Source organism: Nicotiana attenuata, unplaced genomic scaffold (genome assembly GCF_001879085.1).
Source record: "Nicotiana attenuata strain UT unplaced genomic scaffold, NIATTr2, whole genome shotgun sequence".
NCBI lineage: Eukaryota > Viridiplantae > Streptophyta > Magnoliopsida > Solanales > Solanaceae > Nicotiana > Nicotiana attenuata.
The window spans coordinates 404,659-424,641 of record NW_017670632.1 but is presented as its reverse complement, the minus strand read 5'-3'; the positions used below and the strand labels follow the sequence as shown (position 1 = coordinate 424,641).

The following is a 19,983-nucleotide window of genomic DNA, read 5'->3' as shown; positions in this document are numbered from 1 at the left end:
GATGCGTCAAGAAAGAGTATCAAAGAGCTCACCAATATCCTTAGCCCCACGGTGGGCGCCAAACTGTTTACCCTCGAATCCGGATAACAATTGAATTTATATGGGGTTTTAAGGATCCGTGAACTAAAAGATACAAAAGGTTTTTAGGTTAAGGAAAATAAAGATAAAGACTCAACAATTGCTGTTAAAGTAAATAATCGCAGAATATAATATTGCTTAGAACAATTGTGCTTGATGATCCACAAGAATTTAGAGAGATCCCCTTTTATACATTCTGATTAAGGGTAAAAATAAGGTAGGTAAATTGATTACATCGTGGATCCCTGTAATTACGCCTTAATGGCCTGAAGTGGTTGAGAAAATCACGTTTGGGCGAGATATCCGGCGACGCTTGGTTATCCGTTACGAGTCCGGCTTCCGACCTTGTGTGTTTCTCCATCCGGTGGTGACTCCTATCGAGCTCTGTAACGGTCTCGAAATGACTCGACCTCGGTTGTAGACGTGGCCGTCGTTCTACCTTGCATCCAGATCGGGTTCGATGGCCCCGATTTGCTCCGGACCGGACCCAACCCGGTCGGGCTCAAGCAAAAAAGGGTATCACCCAATACAATATATATGACCTCCCATTATCCCCTCTCGGTTCCCACATTTTTGCCATAGACTTTGGTTATTATAATGAGATATGACCTACGATATTGTTCGTTGTTTTATTTAGAAAAATATTTGACAATGACATATTATATTATGAAATTATTCCCAGTTGCTTGGTATATTACTTTTCGGGAATCAATTTCATCACGTAATAGTAGATAGTAGTTGACATATTAAAAACAATAAAAGTTAATAATTTAGCATGTAAAATAGTATTTGGTCATCGAAAATTTAAGAAATTTAGTTGAGTGACTTCTTCAGTGCTATATAAATAGTTTAAATAATTTTTCTATTATAAACAAACAAAAAATATAATTTTACTAGGTAATTTCAAATAGTCGAATGGTCATTTAAGTAATTTATTCCGTAAATAATTTAAAAGGCTTGATTTGCATTAGCTTCTTTTTGTCAAAATAAACCGCTGAACCTTTCTGTCCTTCTGGTCAGGGGCAGAGCCAAGGTGTTGGTTGCCGATTCGGCGGAATCCAATAGCTTTTATTCAAACTCTATATTTGTATTAAGAACACCAATAAATATGTACAAATAGTAACTTAAAAAAATTACAGTCACGAACCAATAAGGTTCAAATCCATATTAGTGGAAATATACTCTCAGAAGTGATGTGCAATTAATACATGGGACAAAGGCCTCTTTGTAACTGTTGACTTTTGAGACAGCAGCCAGCAACAGAATGAATTATGATTTTGGACCTAAAGGGTCATTTTTAAAAGACTGAAATGAATGTGCCCAAATTCATTGTTTCAAACTATTACTAAAGCATTATGAGTGTGTCAAGTATAACAGAAAGTCATAAAATATATTTTACAAAAAAATATACTCCTATATTGAAGATTAATAATAATAATAAAAGAATAGAAAAAATGATGGATTCTATTGATCAGGCTCGTTAATTCCGCAACTTCGGAAGAAAGTTCTATAATTCCATTAAAAATAGATAGAAGGAGTTTTTATTTTTACTAGTATACGTACCCGCGCGATGTGCGGATTTAATTCAAAAGGGATGAACAGTGAGAGATATAATAAAAATAGATGTATATGTAGCATTAATCATGTGAAAGACCAAAGTCCTCTCCATTGTTGTATCAATTAAAAGTGTCCTTGCTTGTTATTTTTGCCTTTAAAAGTACGCTTGGAATATTTATGCATAACATTTCTTCCATATTCTTGATAATAATATATTGCATAGACGCTCGAGATCATATGTCGTCATCTAGTATAATACACATTCCTCTGTGGTTCGATTAGATAATTTAAAATTTGAAATTCTCGCACATAACTTCATTTTAGGAAGAAAAACGCTAGATGTGATGAACAAAACTCAAATGTTTTATTCTATAAATTATGATTGATGTTAGTACAAATTAATTTTATGATATTTGGAACTAAAAGTAATTGTTAACCAAGTTAGTGATTAAACACCCAAAAATAACGCTTGAATCGGCAGTTTCTTAAGTTTTGAAATAACGCAATCCATTAGTGTGACTTTAGTTCTTTTTTATCATACGATTCTTTCTTTTATCATAATTATAATTCGAGATGAATTAATATCTTATATGAGATTGTTTCTAAATAAACATTTATTTACAAATAAACCACTTTATGATTTTCATCACGAGTTACACGTAAGAAGAGACTGAAGATTGAAATGAGGATTATGGATAAATAACAAATGAATTTAGAAAATTATTAAATAAAGATCTTTTTAGATTCATTTAGTCATAAATTATTCTTATTCATTTTGAATCATGTTATATTTTCATATTATATGCAAAGGCAGATCTAGAGTATGGTATATGGGTTCTCGGGAATCCAGTAACTTTTGGAGATCTAACTTAATTCATTCTGGAGGCTCCAACCAGGGATAAGAACATGAGTGCTCCAAGATTTTAGTATCTAGTTACAAATGTAGTACCAAAACCATACCCAATAAGCTAGCCTTACCACAATTAGCCATTACCTAAATACATCTTATTATCAACTATAGCTATCCATATGTAAGTAAAATAAGTGTCATCGTAAGGACAAATTAAAGTAAGCGATGTATTTACCTCGCATTCGATCGCTTCATCTACGCCTTGAATAGTATTGAAGTCGGGATCCTAACAAATATAAAAAAATAAGTGAGTTCAAAAAATACTTAAAACATGCAATTTAACGGAAATCTGCAACTTAAATACAGTTTTTTGCAACTGGTTATCCCATGAATATGCACATCGAAATTAAAAAATATATGAAGAGTGTCACACCTCCTTTTACTACACCCCAAAAGGGGGTAAGGGAGTTTTTTCCAATTTAAGTGACAATCGAAACGGGATTATTATTTAAGATCAGAGTCGCCACTTGGGATAATTTATGGTGTCCCAAGTCACCGATTTAGAATCACGAATCGAGGAAGGTTGACTCTTATTTATGGTCTGCGAACACAGAAATCCGGGTAAGAAATTCTGTTAACCCGGGAGAAGGTGTTAGGCATTTCCGGGTTCCGTGGTTTTAGCACGGTCGCTTTGATCATATCTGACTTAATTAAGTTGTCTAACTACTTATTTTTGAACCTATGTGCATTTACCTCTTTTACTGCTTTTAACTACTTGATTATACACGATTACGTGTACTCATTTCGTTTGGTGCATCAAGAGTCATGTCACGTGTACGTGTCCACAATTCCTAACACTTTGTTATTTAATAAAAACTTGGCCAAAGTTGCGCGAACGCATACCTTAATTTATTTTGGAAAAAGATAATAATTATGTCACGCGAACGTGTACACAACCACGATGATATATTAAACCGCGCCTAAAACATTTCTTGCGAATATTCATTTTTAAAAGAACGTACTCGTGTCACGCGAACGTGTACACAATTAATAGCATTTTATCAATTATTAAGATTATTTCGCCCAAAGTTGCGCGAACGCATACTTTTATACAACTGTTTTCTATGCCTAGCTTACGTAGTATTCTCCATATTAATTATTTTGCGCCTAACCTGATATGGAATGACCAAAAATGAATCAAATAATATTAATAAAAAAAAAAATCTTTCAAACTGCTAGCTATTAGCTAATCATCTCTCACATCTTAATTAAGTTATTCCATCTCTTATTAGTACACCTCATGTTGGTTTTCCTCTCAAATGTTCTTAATGAGAAACAATCTTTTTGATATACGTATTTCTCATTTGTTTTACAGTAATTAAACATTTTCATCACATAATGACATCAATAATAGTACTAATAGTTTTGAAAAAGTGATTAATATAAGCCAAGGGTCAAATAAATAGAAACTTAAGCACAAAAATTGATGGACGCAGTGGCCATAGAAAACACTAACATAAACACATAATATTCAGTTAAAACAGTAGACAAGTAAAAAGAATACCTTATATATATATTGCTTGGGTATATGAAAACTCTAACCTTGATCCCTCAAAACGATAGAACCCCGTCGGACACACTCGAACCTCGACGGCCTCGTCGGACTTTCTCAACTCTAAAGAGCATCGGCAGTGAGTGAAGATGGAAACTACTGCCTTTTTACGGTGGAAGAGAGCTGGTTGGAGATGGTGAAACTCCGGCGAAATGTCAATGGGCAGTAGCTAGCAGAAATAGGTTTACTTGGCTTCGGGACTGGTTTTCATGGTTGTTTGGTGCATTTTTTGGTTGTTCGGCACAACTACACGATGAGGGTGGTTTATGGCTATTAAAATGGTATTTTTGAGGTAGCTAAAGGGCTGCTTTAATGGTGTTTTTAGAGCTAGACTTTAGGTGTTCCATGGTAGTTTTTGGTAGAGGGAAAAGGTGTAGAAGAAGAAGGGTCGACCCTCTATTGTTATTTCTTTTCCAGAAACCCCTCTTGTTCTTTTTCTCTCTTTGTTTGTGTAGTGTATTGGATATATAGGTAGGTGTGTGCAAGATCGTGTGTGCGCGCGCACGATCGTGAGTGAAATGGAGAACGTGGAGTTCGAGGGGGAAAGGACGTGAGGTGTGTGTGAGAAAAGTGGGGAGTATTAACAAAGTCTACAAAATAAAGAATTTGATTTTTGGCTCTTTTGACGTTAGCTTTACTTCCTTTTTTTAGAAAATAAATTAAATAAAAATGAATCAAATAATATTAATAAAAAAAAAATCTTTCAAACTGCTAGCTATTAGCTAATCATCTCTCACATCTTAATTAAGTTATTCCATCTTTTATTAGTACACCTCATGTTGGTTTTCCTCTCAAATGTTCTTAATGAGAAACAATCTTTTTGACATACGTATTTCTCATTTGTTTTACAGTAATTAAACATTTTTATCACATAATGACATCAATAATAGTACTAATAGTTTTGAAAAAGTGATTAATATAAGCCAAGGGTCAAATAAATAGAAACTTAAGCACAAAAATTGATGGACACGGTGGCCATAGGAAACACTAACATAAACACATAATATTCAGTTAAAACAGTAGACAAGTAAAAAGAATACCTTATATATATATATATATATATATTGCTTGGGTATATGAAAACTCTAACCTTGATCCCTCAAAACGATAGAACCTCGTCGAACACAATCGAACCTCGACGGCCTCGTCGGACTTTGTCAACTCTAAAGAGCATCGACGGTGAGTGAAGATGGAAAATACTGCCTTTTTACGGTGGAAGAGAGCTGGTCGGAAACGGTGAAACTCCGGCGAAATGTCAATGGGGCAGTAGCTAGCAGAAATAGGTTTACTTGGCTTCGGGACTGGTTTTCATGGTTGTTTGGTGCATTTTTTGGTTGTTCGGCACAACTACACGATGAGGGTGGTTTATGGCTATTAAAATGGTATTTTTGAGGTAGCTAAAGGGCTGCTTTAATGGTGTTTCTAGAGCTAGACTTTAGGTGTTCCATGGCAGTTTTTGGTAGAGGAAAAAGGTGTAGAAGAAGAAGGGTCGACCCTCTATTGTTATTTCTTTTCCAGAAACCCCTCTTGTTCTTTTTCTCTCTTTGTTTGTGTAATGTATTAGATATATAGGTAGGTGTGTGCAAGATCATGTGTGTGTGCAAGATCGTGTGTGTGGGCACATGATCGTGAGTGAAATGGAGAACGTGGAGTTTGAGGGGGAAAGGACGTGAGGTGTGTGTGAGAAAAGTGGGGAGTTTTAACAAAGTTTACAAAATAAAGAATTTGATTTTTGGCTCTTTTGACGTTAGCTTTACTTCCTTTTTTTTTTAATAAATTAAATATATAGATAAGAATATTAACCAACATTTCTTACAATATAGAAAAATTAAATATTTACATGTACTTTAAATATACTAAGAAAAGATATTATAACTTACTTATTAAAATTCTAATTAAAAGAAGCTAAATACTTTTTTTTTTTTTGTAAATTTTCTTTTCTCTTGCAAATAAATTGTGAATATTATTTATTTTTCAAATAAAATCTACTAAGATTAAAATAAAAGTTTAAAACATCAAGATTAGACCTAAAAGGAATATTTTTACACTAAAATAGTATAAAATTTGAGTGTGGTCAGAAATTAGTTGTTCACAAAGAGCTAACCAAAAAATTCAGATTTGTAAATACACACCCATGTAATCAAAAAATAGAGTTAGCAAAACGAATTATGAGAAAATAATAGTTTTTAATACCTTTTCATCTTGCAGAATTGATTCAATCAAGAAAGTAGCATCTCAATTGTAACGATCTGGTATTTTCCACAGACGAACAATCCGAACTTTCAACTTTCATTGCATTGCGAAATTATTATATCATTAACTAAATCACTTTGAGTAGCCATATTTTGCAAGCCGCATGTTTCTTGAATTTTTGGTAGCAACATGAAGATTTGAATCGGTTGGAGAAATGTCCATTTGAAGCAGTTCCATATGGTTTCGTGTGATTCAATCGTGCAATTTGGTTGGAAAAATCGTGGTTTCGTGCATATGGTTGAGGGGTTGTACGCTATTTTTAGTTTAGGTTTTGTAGAGGATGAGGGGTTTTAAATGTGAAATTTTTTATTTTTTAAATAATAAACTAAATCATTTGTTAAAGTTAAAGAGTAAACAACATAACTTTTTAAAATTAAAGAAATATGAATTTTTGAATTAAATTAAAGCTCTTTTCTTAAAGAAAAAATTTTACGGCGTTCATGGTTCAAAAATTTCGAAGGAGCTTTTATTTCCAAATAATTTTGAATCGGTTAATTTTTTTAAAATGTGTAAAATCAATTGATTTAAAAAAAATCTCAAATTTTAAATTAAATAAAACTCTTTAAAAAAAGTCCTGTTTTCATGGTTCAAAGTTAAAGAGTAAAAAACATACTTTTTAAATGTGTAATTTGTAATTTTTATATAATAATTTAATCAAATTCATTTTTTAAAGTTAAAGATCAAAAAAGCGTATCAAACGTGGGAGTTTTAAAGACTCCCAGTGTCTACAAACTTGTGTAAACCAATTAAAGAAGTTTTAAAAAATTTGAACTGCTTTTAACAAATTTAAAACCGTAGAACACATTAGCATGTAAGTTCAACTGCATTATCATATTTAAATTTTTATTTGAAATAATTTTAAATTATTTTTGAACTTCCAAATTAGTTGGAAGTGTGTCCAAAAATTGGACACATGTTTAATTTATGTATTGACACTTGGCACAATAATATGACTTTGCTTCTCCTATTCTATATAGATAGATTGTCCTTTGTTGGAGCTATTGTTCCTTAGATGTCCCGAACCCACAAGCCCCCGGAGTTATAGGAGGAGGAGGGGAGGGGTTGCTGACCACCAGAGCAACCTCCTCCTGTCGTTAGAAGGGAGAATATTGCTTTAGAAAAGAAACAATAGGTTTTGACTTTTCCATAATTGACTCCTAAGCTCGGTGGAGCTTGTGGTTTAATTTGATGCAAATCAAAGAACCTTACTAGGGCTTGATATGCAGTGAATCCTCTTGAAAGAGAGGGGCGCCTTCAGGAACGCAGACACAGGTGGTGCATGGCTGTTGTTAGCTCGTGTCGTAAGGTGTTGGGTTAAGTCCCCCAATGAGCGCAACCCTCGTGTTTAGTTGCCATCGTTTAATTTGGAACCCTGAACATACTGTCTGTGACAAGCCGGAGGAAAATGAGGATGACGTAAAGTCATCACGCCCATTGTGCCCCGGGCAATACATGCGCTACAATAACGAATGCAATTCGAAAAGTATTTTAACGAAATTTGCGATTGAAGAATAAAAATAATGTCTATATATTTGGTGAATAAAGTAAATTTAAATTTTGAAATATTATAAGGAAAATGACTTCGATCAACAAATGAGAGAAGTTATTTCCTCTATTTGTTGAAAAATTTGTCAACCAAACATTAGAAATAACTTTTTAATCAAAATTTTCTTCAGGTAAAAACTTACTCACATTTTGTGTTTAACGCAATTTACACTCTTTGCTTTGCTTGTGTCCGCAAGATCTCTCCTCTCCTTCTTCTCTCTTTCCTTCGTAATAATTAATAAAACTTCCGCGTTAAACCCAAATCCCAATTCCCTCTACTTGATCTTGTAACACCATTTTCATTTCCTTCAATAAAAACCTCAAATTTTCTCCCCTTGATTTCACTCATTTGCTCTTTTTCTTGAAGAATTTCAAGAACTGAGCTTTATACTCAATTACCCAGAAATAAAAACAAAATGGGTTTGCATTTAAACCCAAAATATATATGGATCTTCCTGCTTCTCATTACTACCCCTCTGATTTTTGCTCAGGTAGTGTTAAAAATCGGTTCTTTAACATTTTTCTTGTTTTGTTGGGTGTGTAAATGATGTATGATATCCTTTTAATTTTTATTGTTTTGGATTTACTTAGGATGCTGGGGATGAAACTGAAATTGTTGAGTCAGGTGGACGGTTCAAAGATCTGGGTAGGCGTAGTAAAGTGAGTATACTTTTTTAATTTGCAATTTTAGCTGTTTGATATTTTGAAAATTTACTGAATGTGTGTAATTTTTATGCATTGAAAGGTGTACATTATTAGCTTGGTGTGTGAGTGTCTGTGTTTGTCTTTAGTTATTTACTTTTACTGTTCTACCTTGCTGCAAACTACTTATGATAGTGCTGGGCAGAGGCGGATCCAAAATTTAGAATTAGTGGGCTTGGAATCAGGGGTATGTAAAAATTGAAATTCACAACCTAGTTGCTAGCCTTGAGGTCGCCATTCTAGAATCCATAACCCATAAAGTTCAAATCGTGGATCTGCCTCTGCTTGGAATTCCGCTACTGAAAGTGTACTGAACCCACTGAGTCTACACTAAGATTAGTTCAACCTTTGGTGCTGGAGTAGTATGTTATAGGATTACGCAGAGAGTGGAATAGAAGATCTTGTGATTATTTTTTGTTCCTTTCTTCATATCTACCGAAGCTTGGTGTCAAATACTGCAGTAAAATCTTAATCGATGTAAATGATGCATACAGAACTAAAGACATACCCCTATAAAGACCCTATATATTTAGTGAAGTAGAAGTGTAGCGGTGGAATATTCGTCTTGCTACAGAGTACAATGTCGGATGGAGCTAAGATTAGATGCAAGCATGTTTACCAGGTGCGGAGAATGACATATTATATGCACTGCATGAGCATCTATCAGAGAGAGTACCAATTTAGTTTAATAAGCTTTTGTCTGAGCAGCAGTTTTGTACTCTAAAGTAACTGGGAATCAATGATTTAGTTGTCTGTGTATCATTGAGTCAGGTAAAAAAAAACTACAAAATAGGCTGGGAGTTATATGATTGAATTGATACCTTGGTATAACTCTGCTGATAAATGATGTGTAGTGGTCCCTAGGGCTTTGGTCTAGTAGTAAGAGCACAGCGCGTGATGTATGGATTAGGTGAACACCACGAGTTCGAACTCTGCACTTGACAAAAGTCTGGTATTTAACTGGAGTGGATGGAGGGCAGGCTCATCATACGCCGAGTTACGAACCGTGCTCCAGCTAAAAAGTTTTTGATCTGTAGTGTGTTGAGATAAAGAATTGAAAGAACTCCAAACAGGAAATTGTTCCTTCTGTTATGTAAGGTTTGAAAACCAATGGGTTTCCGATAACCGAACGTCAAATTTCAATGTGACACTACTTAGGGAGTTTAATGTGTTAATTTGACTTATGTATTATATAAGTAGCAGCTCAAAAAACTAATAAAACCGTTGTTGGAAAGTTAGTTTTATTGTAATTATATCCCGTTTTAATTTGTTTAGCTAAAATGAAGTTTGATCTTGAGACTCGTAAAATTGTTTTAAAATAATTGAATGGTTACACATTTTGGTATTTCTCCAGTAATAGGAACTTGTTGAACGGGGATGAGGGAGATAATACTCATCGCTAGCTTAAACGATCGTGCTTGGTATTTCTGCCACGTGTGTTTCTTAATTAGTTTGTTTTGGATTTATTTACTGGGCAGATTATAGTCGAAAAACTTAAGACTGGTGTTGTGAGGGGTGATGATCCGGATTCTATTGATGTTGGTCTGGACTTGGACTCTAATCTTGGCACTCTTGATGCCTTCTTTGCTAGTTTGTCGATGATCCTTGTCAGCGAGGTCAGTAACTCCACTCCACCACTGTATTCTTTTGCTACTACTGTTTTTTGTATGTTAGTCCTGCTTTTCTTCATGACAGAAGCTGTATACTAATTTATGACTCTCTGTTTTGTACGATATTAGTATTGATGATGAGGTTATCTGTTGGAAATGTTTTAACTTAAAAACAGCTGGTGGCTACTTTTAAATGAACACCTCTGTTTCTCAATGAACTATTCATTTTGGCAGTGCGGTCCTCAAGATATTGCTTTACTCTCATTTAATAAGTGTTTTATGGATGGCTATGCTGCTAGATTGGTGATGAGACATTTATAATAGCAGCACTGATGGCAATGCGTCACCCCAAATCAATCGTTTTATCTGGTGCACTCAGTGCCTTGTTTGTTATGACTGTAAGTAATTGAATTTCCTGTCTATCTTTGTTAGTTCACATGCATCATCTCTTCCTCTTCAATATGTTCAATTATATCTCCTGCATTTACAATTCTCGCTCTTAGCATGTGTAAATATGTTAGTACTAACTCTAGATCCCCTCTTCATATAACTAGATACTTTCTACTGGACTTGGTAGGATAGTGCCAAATTTGATATCAAGGAAGCATACAAATAGCGCAGCTACAGGTTTGTGTTTTACATATTGTTGTTCTGTAATTGTCTCGGTTTACTTAACAACGAGATACCATTAGTTGATTTTGGAATTTTAGCTGTCTCTAATATCTCGGCTTTAAACCTGTTTTGCCAGTGTTCTTATTCCAGCTTCTCCAGATTTTCCATTCGTCCTTTGTGCAAAGTTGAATTAGTGAATAGCTATTCGTTCTTTCTATGCACAACAATGTAAATTGTGATTTCTAATTGGGTTGCAGTTACTACATTTTTTCTGTTTTTCCTTCTTGACATGCCTATTTTCCCCATATTTTGTGGGATAAAGCTGTTTCTATCGTTCCAATCCTTATTTCGTTTGACTAGATAGTTACAAAGCTCTGTTTTTCCTATTTTTGTGCAGTTCTTTATCTCTTTTTCGGGCTCCGGCTGCTCTATATTGCATGGAGATCATCAGATTCCAAGGCTTCCCAGAAAAAGGAAATAGAGGAAGTATGTTCGCCTTTCTATTGTTTAAACGTTTTATATTGTTATATGGGAAAAGGGTCTGATTTATCCCTCTACTTTGAAAAATAGTATTATATTGTCCCCCGTTATACTATCAGCACATTTAAGTCCCTGCCGATAGAAAAGTAGCCACATTTACCCCTATTTTTAACGGAATTCCACACTAGCAATTAAAATTCCACCTGGAATGCCACGGTGGAAGTAACCGACTCAAACCCCTTAATAACCCGTAACCCGAATTAAATTAGAAAGAGGATTATTTTCTTAGTTCTTTTGAGAGCAAAATGACGATTAGGTTGTCAGTAAAAGAAATTCTTTTTGTCATCGTTGATTTTCTTACCCTTCTTTTAACTCACTCCTCTCTTTACATAAAGTGAGATTTCTCCTACCAATAATTCCTTTTGAATCAAAACAACATTCAATCAAAGAAAAGATGCAACAGAAACAAGAAAAAAAAGTGCAGAATCCATATAAAGATTCCTCCTTTTTCTGGTATAGCTCACGAAACAAAGAGACCATATATCCAACAAAGCTCCTCTGCAATTGACCCAGTTCTATTTTTTTTATTCTTGGTATGTTTTCTTTCTTAAACTGCAAGAAGTAAAGAATCAACTCATTCCCAAATAAGAATTTGCTAGTTGGAGTTACAGCCTTGCAGATCTTTGTAAATTTAAAGGTAATAATGCAGGAAACAATAGGAATTGACTAAAATTAACAGAAGCAGAGTGTACAAAGGAAATATACTAAAAAATAACCTGTCGTTTTGGGAGGAGGGGGTGTGGGTAACGCAGCAGCCAAATATTTCAGATTGGGGGATTTGGGGTTTCAAATCTGTGTAGAGGAAGACGAGTGGAGAAGATGAGCCAGTTTGGAGTTCTCCAGAAGCGCACAACAAGGAAGATGTCGGGGATACGGTGGTCTGCGGTTGTAACCATTTACGACAACCGTAGATTCCCTATTAGGGTCAGAGCAATTTGATAAATGATTGATAAAACTATTAATTTCCACCGTGGCATTCCAGGTGGAATTTTAATTGCTGGTGTGGAATTCCGTTAAAAATAGGGGTAAATGTGGCAACTTTTCTAACGGCAGGGACTTAAATGTGCTGATAGTATAACGGGGGACAATATAATACTATTTTTCAAAGCAGAGGGATATCTCAGGCCCTTTTCCCTTGTTATATAATCTTGCTTTAAGCTCTGCATTACTACTTCTGATTTTCTCTTTATCCAGAGTTGCCGGTAAATTTGATCCCTTGGTGAATATTAAATATTTCAGGTGGAAGAAAAACTTGAAGCTGGACAGAGCAAAGCAGCAGTCAGGCGATTCTTTTCTAGATTGTTCACGCCCATATTTTTGGAGGTATTTATGTGCATTTGAGCTCAATATGTATTCCATTCAAAGGAATGTCTGTTATTTTTTTTTTAATTTCACTCAATTTGAGTTGAACACTTCACGACAATGGTTAAAATATGCAATCATCGAGGGATGGGGTATTAAATTCTTTAACGAGTGAATTTTGTGCCCTTTTCTTTGGTTATTTTTGGATGAGTAGTGCAAATAAATTTCAAGATGCATTGGTTGCTGTATTAGTCAAGGAAAAGGGAATTTCCTCACGGGTGCGTTCAATGAGTGAACCGGAAAATTGTGATAAGAGGGAATCTAAGTAATCAGTTTTCCTCTTAATTTCGTGGAGAATATTACGTTTTCTTCCATCAAATATGTGGAACGGCATTGCTGACATATCTTCTTCAAGTTTACTTCATTTCCCCGTTTACCACTTAAATGACCTATTCCCACATTCTAATTTCTATCCAATTTCCCATTATTTTGCTTCCTGCAATCGTGTCAAATGTTGTATTTTGTTGGTCCGACCATATCAGTTTATTACTTCATTAATAAAATCTATGAAATTTATGAAATAACTAACATTAATTTGTTGTCGTCTCTGCAGTCCTTTATCTTGACTTTTCTCGCAGAGTGGGGAGATCGTAGCCAGATAGCTACAATTGCTGTAAGATATTCTTACTTCCTTTTGATTGGGGCTCACAAAAAGCTGGGTGCTACCTTTGTTGTCACGTGCTCATTAATCTCTTCGTTTTCAAATTGTAGCAATTTTTCTAAAATAGTTAATAAGTAAAGAAATTATTGGCTTATAATAATAGGGAAGTAAAGAAGATTACTGGTAAGTAGAAGCTGTAAAAGTAATCATTGGCTCGAGCAAGAATATAGCTACTGCAGAAACATACCGTGCTTATTAGCTTAATGTCTGTCATTTAAGTTCAAGCGACGTGTTAAATTGATTATGATCTTCATTCTGCAGCTAGCTACACATAAAAATGCAATCGGTGTTGCTGTTGGGGCAATAATAGGACACACTATATGTACTTCAGTGGCAGTGGTAGGTGGAAGCATGCTCGCATCGAAGATCTCACAACGAACAGTAGCTACAGTCGGAGGGCTTCTATTCCTCGGGTTTTCCTTGTCATCGTATTTCTATCCACCTCTATGATTTTAGCTTCATTAATCGATCTTAATTCTTCTGGAATGGCATTGCTGAATCCAATTTTTCGGTTATTTCAATAGGCTTAAGAGGGAAATGAATTATTTGTTCTGCAGCAATTTTTACCTTATTTTTTTGTGTAAATGCAAGAGTATTTAGAATGTTTTACATGAATCAGAAACATTGCTGAAAAAGGGCAGTGGTCTATGTTTACATTGTTGTAGAAAGAATTATGAAAAATTTGAGACGACTTCCTACACTAGAGTATTCCGCCTGTGTCAACTGTATTCGTTGCGCAAATGAGTACAACATGTATTGACTGTATTCTTTCGCGCAACAAATACAACCAAGGCGAAATACTGAATAAGAGAATGCTCTCATTGAAAGTCGAACTCAAGACCTCCGCTTACTAAGCGGGCACTCTAACCAATTGAGCTATGGGAGGTTGTTGCTATCCTGTTTCAGTTCAAAACAATTGATCTCTTGTTTCAATACTACAGTTGGATTCGCTATAAAATTCAAATATAGCTATGACTTTTTTGAACGTATAGCTAAGAATGGTAAATACAATGCATATGTTTGCTATGTTGCGCAGTTTTTCCATATGAGATAGAATGCAGAATACAAGGAATATATTGATAAATGATAAGGTTATTTGAGGGGTAAAAGGCTCTAAAATAGTTACCCGCAGTACTCTATGTATTATTATTCACTGCACAGTAACTAATCTCTACATTATTATTAACCACATGGTAATCTTTATATTATTATTTTATTGCATAAATAACCCATGCATTATAATACATGGACATACTTTTCCCCATGATAGCCACCTTCCTCCAAAATGAACACTAAATTTATTGATCTTTTCTTTGTTTTAATGATTATTTCAAATAATTTTGACTGACTAGAAGTTAGGTGTCCTATCTTTGTTTCATATTAGAAAGGAAAATGAAAGACAAAACATTTAATGTAGTTTCAGCTAAAAGAATAATGTAGCCTTTTTGTTAGGTTTGTTAGTTTTTTCAGTCCCCACAAATATATAGGCATTTGTCTACTTCAATGCCTAAACTTGGGTAAATGTCCACATCAAAGAACTCAATCAAGAAAATTTCGTAAGGACATGACCTTTAGGAATGTTTTATTTCTTCAAAAAATAAAGTTTGATTTTGTACTTAGCTAATCTTGGGTGCAACTCTATGGATATATGCTGATTTGTATGTCTTAACTAAAGAGTTGTACTTTGAGGATGTTCTAGAATTCTAACGACAACAACATACCCAGTGAAATCTTACTAGTGGGGTCTAGGGAGAGTAATATATATGCAGACCTTACCCCTATCTTGTGCACGTAGAGAAGTTGTTTCCAATAGACCCTCGGTTCAAGACAAACATAGTCACAACAGTTTAGAGAAAGAAATACAGAATTGAAAAAATCAATGGAAAAGAAGCAGTAGCAATAGCAAGGTAATCATAAAATCGAAGCAGAACATGTTCTAGAATTCTAAGTTCAATTCATACACATGGGCGTAGGCACCTTACCCCAGCGGTGTCACGTGACACCGCTCCGTCAATTTTTTTATTAAATATATATGTTAGGTTATAAGAAAAATAAAAATATAAAAATGATACCGCTTATCGTTATAGTAATCTATTTATTTGTTATTCTTTTCCAAATAGTGTCGGCACTGACAAAATTTCTTACGTACACCACTGTTCATAGAGTTCCCCATTTAACATGTATAATATTAAGTTTTGCAGTTATCGACACTTATACTACCGAAAAATAGCAGATATTCGGTGAAATAATCAAAATATATGCCAATTGATTGGAGACCACCATTAACAAAAGGACAGTGCAATGTTTACTACATTTGCAAGTTATACACAAGTTATAATTAATATCCACGAGGTACAAAGAAAAGATCTTATTCTATAAAGGAATAATTCAATGCAAGAAGTTTGGACCCAAAGTTAGTTACACTTAATATTCCTTTACACTTAATATCATACATTTGCTTGTAATAGACTCCATAGAGGTGGAGTCCAATTTAAGTATATGAACATTCCACTAAAAATGAAATGAAAGAAAAGGAAAAGAGAACTTAGATTATATATGTTTATTGTCAATGGGAGAGCACTGTTTGGTATGATCTTTCCAACAAAAACAAATGGTGACTTCTCCTCTAAGTGTGGCAAGTAAAAAGAAGAAGACCCCACCATGCATTTAGCCCATCATCTTTCTACCACTCAACATATAGGATTTAAGTTATATACACAGATAATAAAAAAAAAAATATTATGCACTACAGTGGTAAAGTCAGAAATTCCGTTAAGAGTATTCAAAGTTTAATATATGTATAATCAGACCTTTCTATAACATCATCTCTATATAACAATCATTCAATATAAAAGCCAAGTTTTTTTCGAAACCAATTTTTATGTTATGTTATAATATATGTCCTTTATAACAATACTTCACTATAGCAACCAAAAAATATCGGAACAAATGAGGCTGTTATAGAGAGGTTTGATTGTGTATAAAAAGTAATTTTTAACCGATATATAAAATATTTATATATGCAATATAATTTTTAAATGAAGGATATTCAGTTCAACTTAACAACCTTACTGACAGTGCAATATATCGAAGTATATTTCACTATCAGTGCATTTTAAGAACCATTTGTAACAGATTATTCACTTTATTTTCAGATTATAATCTCGCTTATTATGAAAAATTACTTATAATTATTTTTTAAATAACTTGATAGTGTTAAAATTTCTTGTGATATCATATATAGAAGTTAATCTTTAACATATAGAAAGAAAGAAAGACAAAGACAGAGAATATGAAGAATGTACAGTTGGGATTTCTTCTTTATAGTGTACGTTTGATTTGGACATCCTAAGTTTTTTTTTTTCCAGCTAAATATTTGTTATGAACTTTTAAATACGTACCATTATTCTGACTTAATAACAAAGGCAACTAGCTAGCATTATATAACAAACTATTGTCTTTCACCAACCATCTTCTTCTTCCAAAAACTCTCAAGAAAAAAGAAATTTTGACAAGTTTTTGTGTGTGTGTGTGTGTTTTCTTTACTAGGTTTGTTAGAATACAACAATAATGAGGTATAGAATGGAAAGATTTGTGTTACTTCCATTTTCTGTGGGTTGCATTTCTGAATCAAGTGTTGCAGTTGGTCATCATCATCAGCTTAATAAAAGTACAACCCCTGAACTCAAGTTAACTCCCACAAGTATGTCTCTCTTTCTTTCTCTCAAACATATTCATCCGGTGGCGGAATCAGAAATTTTAACATGATTTTTTTTAAAAAATGAAAAAAAATATTAGCTCTAGGATTTAAACATGTGATATAAAGTAATTTTTTAATCATCTTTATCACTACACTAAAAGTTTCTTTATGTCCACAAAAAAAAATTATTTTGCGTTATTTAAAGAATATAATTTTTCGTAAGGGATTCAATTGAAACCGTTCATTACATGTAGTTCCGCCACTACACCACCCCATCACTTCTAAAAAGGATAGTCCGATGCACAAGACATTCCGTATTTACGCAGAGTACGTGGAAAGGTCGCACTCAAAGGGTGGACAGCCTATCCTAATGCAAGCATTAATAATGACTGCTTTCGCGCTGCCACTTTTGTTCTCCTTCTTAATAATTTTATATGTGAAGTTTTGGATTATCTTGGTTTTTAACATTTGTCATAATTCAGGAAGCCAAAAAGAAGGAAAGGAGGAAGAGCAAGATCAAGAAGATGAAGATGACAAAAGTTTGGAGGGTGAAAATTTGAAGAACACATTAGGCCATATGGCCCTTCCCAAGTTTCAGAGGCTTTTTAAAAATTTCAAGAACTTGTCTCAGTTATTTGGTAAGTTCTCCTTGGATATTAGTATACTTTTCTTTAAAAAAAAAACAAATATTAGTATAATACCTATGATGGAATTGGCTGCCTTCTGTTTAATGCATGCACTGTGTTTAATTTATTCATACGGTACTATGTGTTTATATCAAATTAAATAATTTAATCAAAATGCAAATTTAAATGAGAATACGCTTAGTTTTTTAAAGAAAACTATTTGTTAGACGACTAAGAAAATAACTATCATGTATTATTAAAAAAAATTCTCCCATTAGAATATTTTAATAGATCATATGTTTGTCAATTTTTTCAATATTTACTAAACATATATTAACTTATCAAAACTTTATCTATAACTTTAACAAAGTAAAATTAGAATTGTATTCATGTAACAAAAAAAACCCGAAAAACCCGACAAAACCGAACCAATCCAAACCGATATAATTGGTTTGGTTTGGTTTTGATAAAAACTGAACCAACCCGATCCATGTACACCCCTAGACTATATCCATCTATTTTATATATATACATATAAAGAGAGCGAAACACACACACACATCTTTAAAGATATTACTTACTTATATATATTTGTGTATATTTTTGACGAACGGTGGTAGATGCATCTATTTTTTATTTAAGATATTTATTTATTTATAATTTTTTTACCAGTGGATAAGGAAGAAATGGAAGAAGAAGAGGAGATGGGAATGGAAATAGGATTACCAACAGATGTGAAGCATGTAACGCACATTGGAATAGATGATGATTCTACTTCTATTCTTTCAACAAGAAATTGGGATCATCTTAAATCTCCTAATGATAATTTCCTCACTCATTTCCCTTCTAATTTCCCTTTATCTCCTTTTGCCATGGCTCATTCCCCTAATCACATTTCCATGGCTAGCTCCTCTTAATTAATTCATCAATTACCGCTTTTCACTCGTCCACCACTGAAAACACCATTTTTCGTTCGACTTGTATGTGTTAAGCATGTCGCCATAGGCTCGTTTCCCACAATCAAAAAAGGATCAATGTAATTCTTAAATGTTGGAAAATTTGTGTCAATGTTACCTTTAATTGGTTCTTGTCAAAGTGTGGTACTTGGATGGATTACTTGCCTACAGAGTTTGTTGGGTGTGGGATAAAAGTTCAAATGTATATTTGTTTCCTTTTTACTTCAGTTAAAAATGAATAAGTTCATTATTATTATTATTAATTATTATGCACGTTTGAGTAATGAATGGTGTATGCATATAAGATCCATTTTCGACCTATTGTTTTATGTCTTTCAGGCCAAACTATACTGGATTTTGGCTCTTGTCAAAAGTATTGTACTATGATTGCTTCTTGCCTATATAGTTTGTCGGTATGGGAAAAAACATTCAAATGTATATTCTCTTTCTTTTTCTTTCGGTGAAAATAAATGAATTCATTTTGTTGTTGTTATTATTATTGTTAATATTATTTGGGTGATTTATGTATGTCTGAAAGTATGATGGAAGAAGCCATCATAATATCCTCGGAGATCATATGTTTTCTAACGAGATTTCAACGATAATAATTTATCAAAGTTTAGTTGTTGTTGAATTCAGCTCATCAAATAAATAATTGAAAATTTGTGAATAATTTCACGAGTTTTTGGCTCAACTTAGGTTAGGTCGTTACACCCTGATTGCCTGCTGAAAAATATTATTGGGCTAGCGCGACGGTCTAAATTGGTTTTGGTGTATGGAGTTCTGAATATGAGTCACCTTTATTAGGGAACACTTAATGTAAGATTTTCCGCTGCGAAATCAAATTTAATCGGGCGCCAATATGAATATTAGCCACCCGGTGGAAACAAAAAAAAAATATTGATGGGTTCAAGACCTTACACATACTTAGATGTAGGATTGTGACTGCAACTCTAATCAAGATGAGAGTTTATTGTTATTGATAGAGAGTGATGGTTATCAAATACTCCACATTTTAAAAGGAAAGTGACCAATTCCAATCACAACAAAAATCATTTAGGCAAAATTATTCAATGTGGAAAGAAAAATGTAATAAGTAGTTGGGACAATAAGTTAGAAATAGCATTCATTGGTCATTTTTTAACTTTATGTTTTTAAAATAGCTATTGTCTTGAAGTTTAAAATTTAACGTACGCATATATGACGGAGACATATTTGATTGTCAATAATATTCAGACTAAATTGGACATTTTTTTCTTGAAGGAGAACTGTAGCTATCACCGACAGAATATAAACAAGATAAAATAAAACATCACCGA

The 19,983-nt window shown here is 33.6% G+C and overlaps 2 protein-coding genes across 2 annotated transcripts; both read left to right on the top strand.

Moving 5' to 3' along the window:
• The first annotated feature begins 8,025 nt into the window (after positions 1–8,025).
• LOC109241716 (GDT1-like protein 3) lies at positions 8,026–14,313 on the top strand. Its single transcript, XM_019408482.1, has 9 exons — positions 8,026–8,386; positions 8,487–8,555; positions 10,076–10,213; positions 10,507–10,605; positions 10,762–10,834; positions 11,217–11,305; positions 12,599–12,682; positions 13,275–13,334; positions 13,644–14,313. The coding sequence occupies exons 1-9, from the start codon at positions 8,312–8,314 to the stop codon at positions 13,830–13,832; spliced, it is 876 nt and encodes a 291-aa protein (XP_019264027.1). The 5' UTR covers positions 8,026–8,311; the 3' UTR covers positions 13,833–14,313.
• Positions 14,314–16,796: 2,483 nt separating this feature from the next.
• On the top strand, positions 16,797–19,157 carry LOC109241714 (CRIB domain-containing protein RIC4-like). The gene is made up of 3 exons (XM_019408481.1): positions 16,797–17,085; positions 17,565–17,720; positions 18,381–19,157. The coding sequence occupies exons 1-3, from the start codon at positions 16,953–16,955 to the stop codon at positions 18,623–18,625; spliced, it is 534 nt and encodes a 177-aa protein (XP_019264026.1). The 5' UTR covers positions 16,797–16,952; the 3' UTR covers positions 18,626–19,157.
• The last annotated feature ends 826 nt before the right edge of the window (positions 19,158–19,983 follow it).

Excerpts from the sequence above, each read along its gene's own strand:
- LOC109241714 (XM_019408481.1), top strand. The coding sequence starts at position 16,953 with ATGAGGTATAGAATGGAAAGATTTGTGTTACTTCCATTTTCTGTGGGT. Across the intron at positions 17,086-17,564 it reads ACTCAAGTTAACTCCCACAA|GAAGCCAAAAAGAAGGAAAG; the intron begins GTATGTCTCTCT and ends GTCATAATTCAG. Across the intron at positions 17,721-18,380 it reads GAACTTGTCTCAGTTATTTG|TGGATAAGGAAGAAATGGAA; the intron begins GTAAGTTCTCCT and ends TTTTTTTACCAG.
- LOC109241716 (XM_019408482.1), top strand. The coding sequence starts at position 8,312 with ATGGGTTTGCATTTAAACCCAAAATATATATGGATCTTCCTGCTTCTC. Across the intron at positions 10,606-10,761 it reads GTGCCTTGTTTGTTATGACT|ATACTTTCTACTGGACTTGG; the intron begins GTAAGTAATTGA and ends TCATATAACTAG. Across the intron at positions 12,683-13,274 it reads TCACGCCCATATTTTTGGAG|TCCTTTATCTTGACTTTTCT; the intron begins GTATTTATGTGC and ends TCGTCTCTGCAG.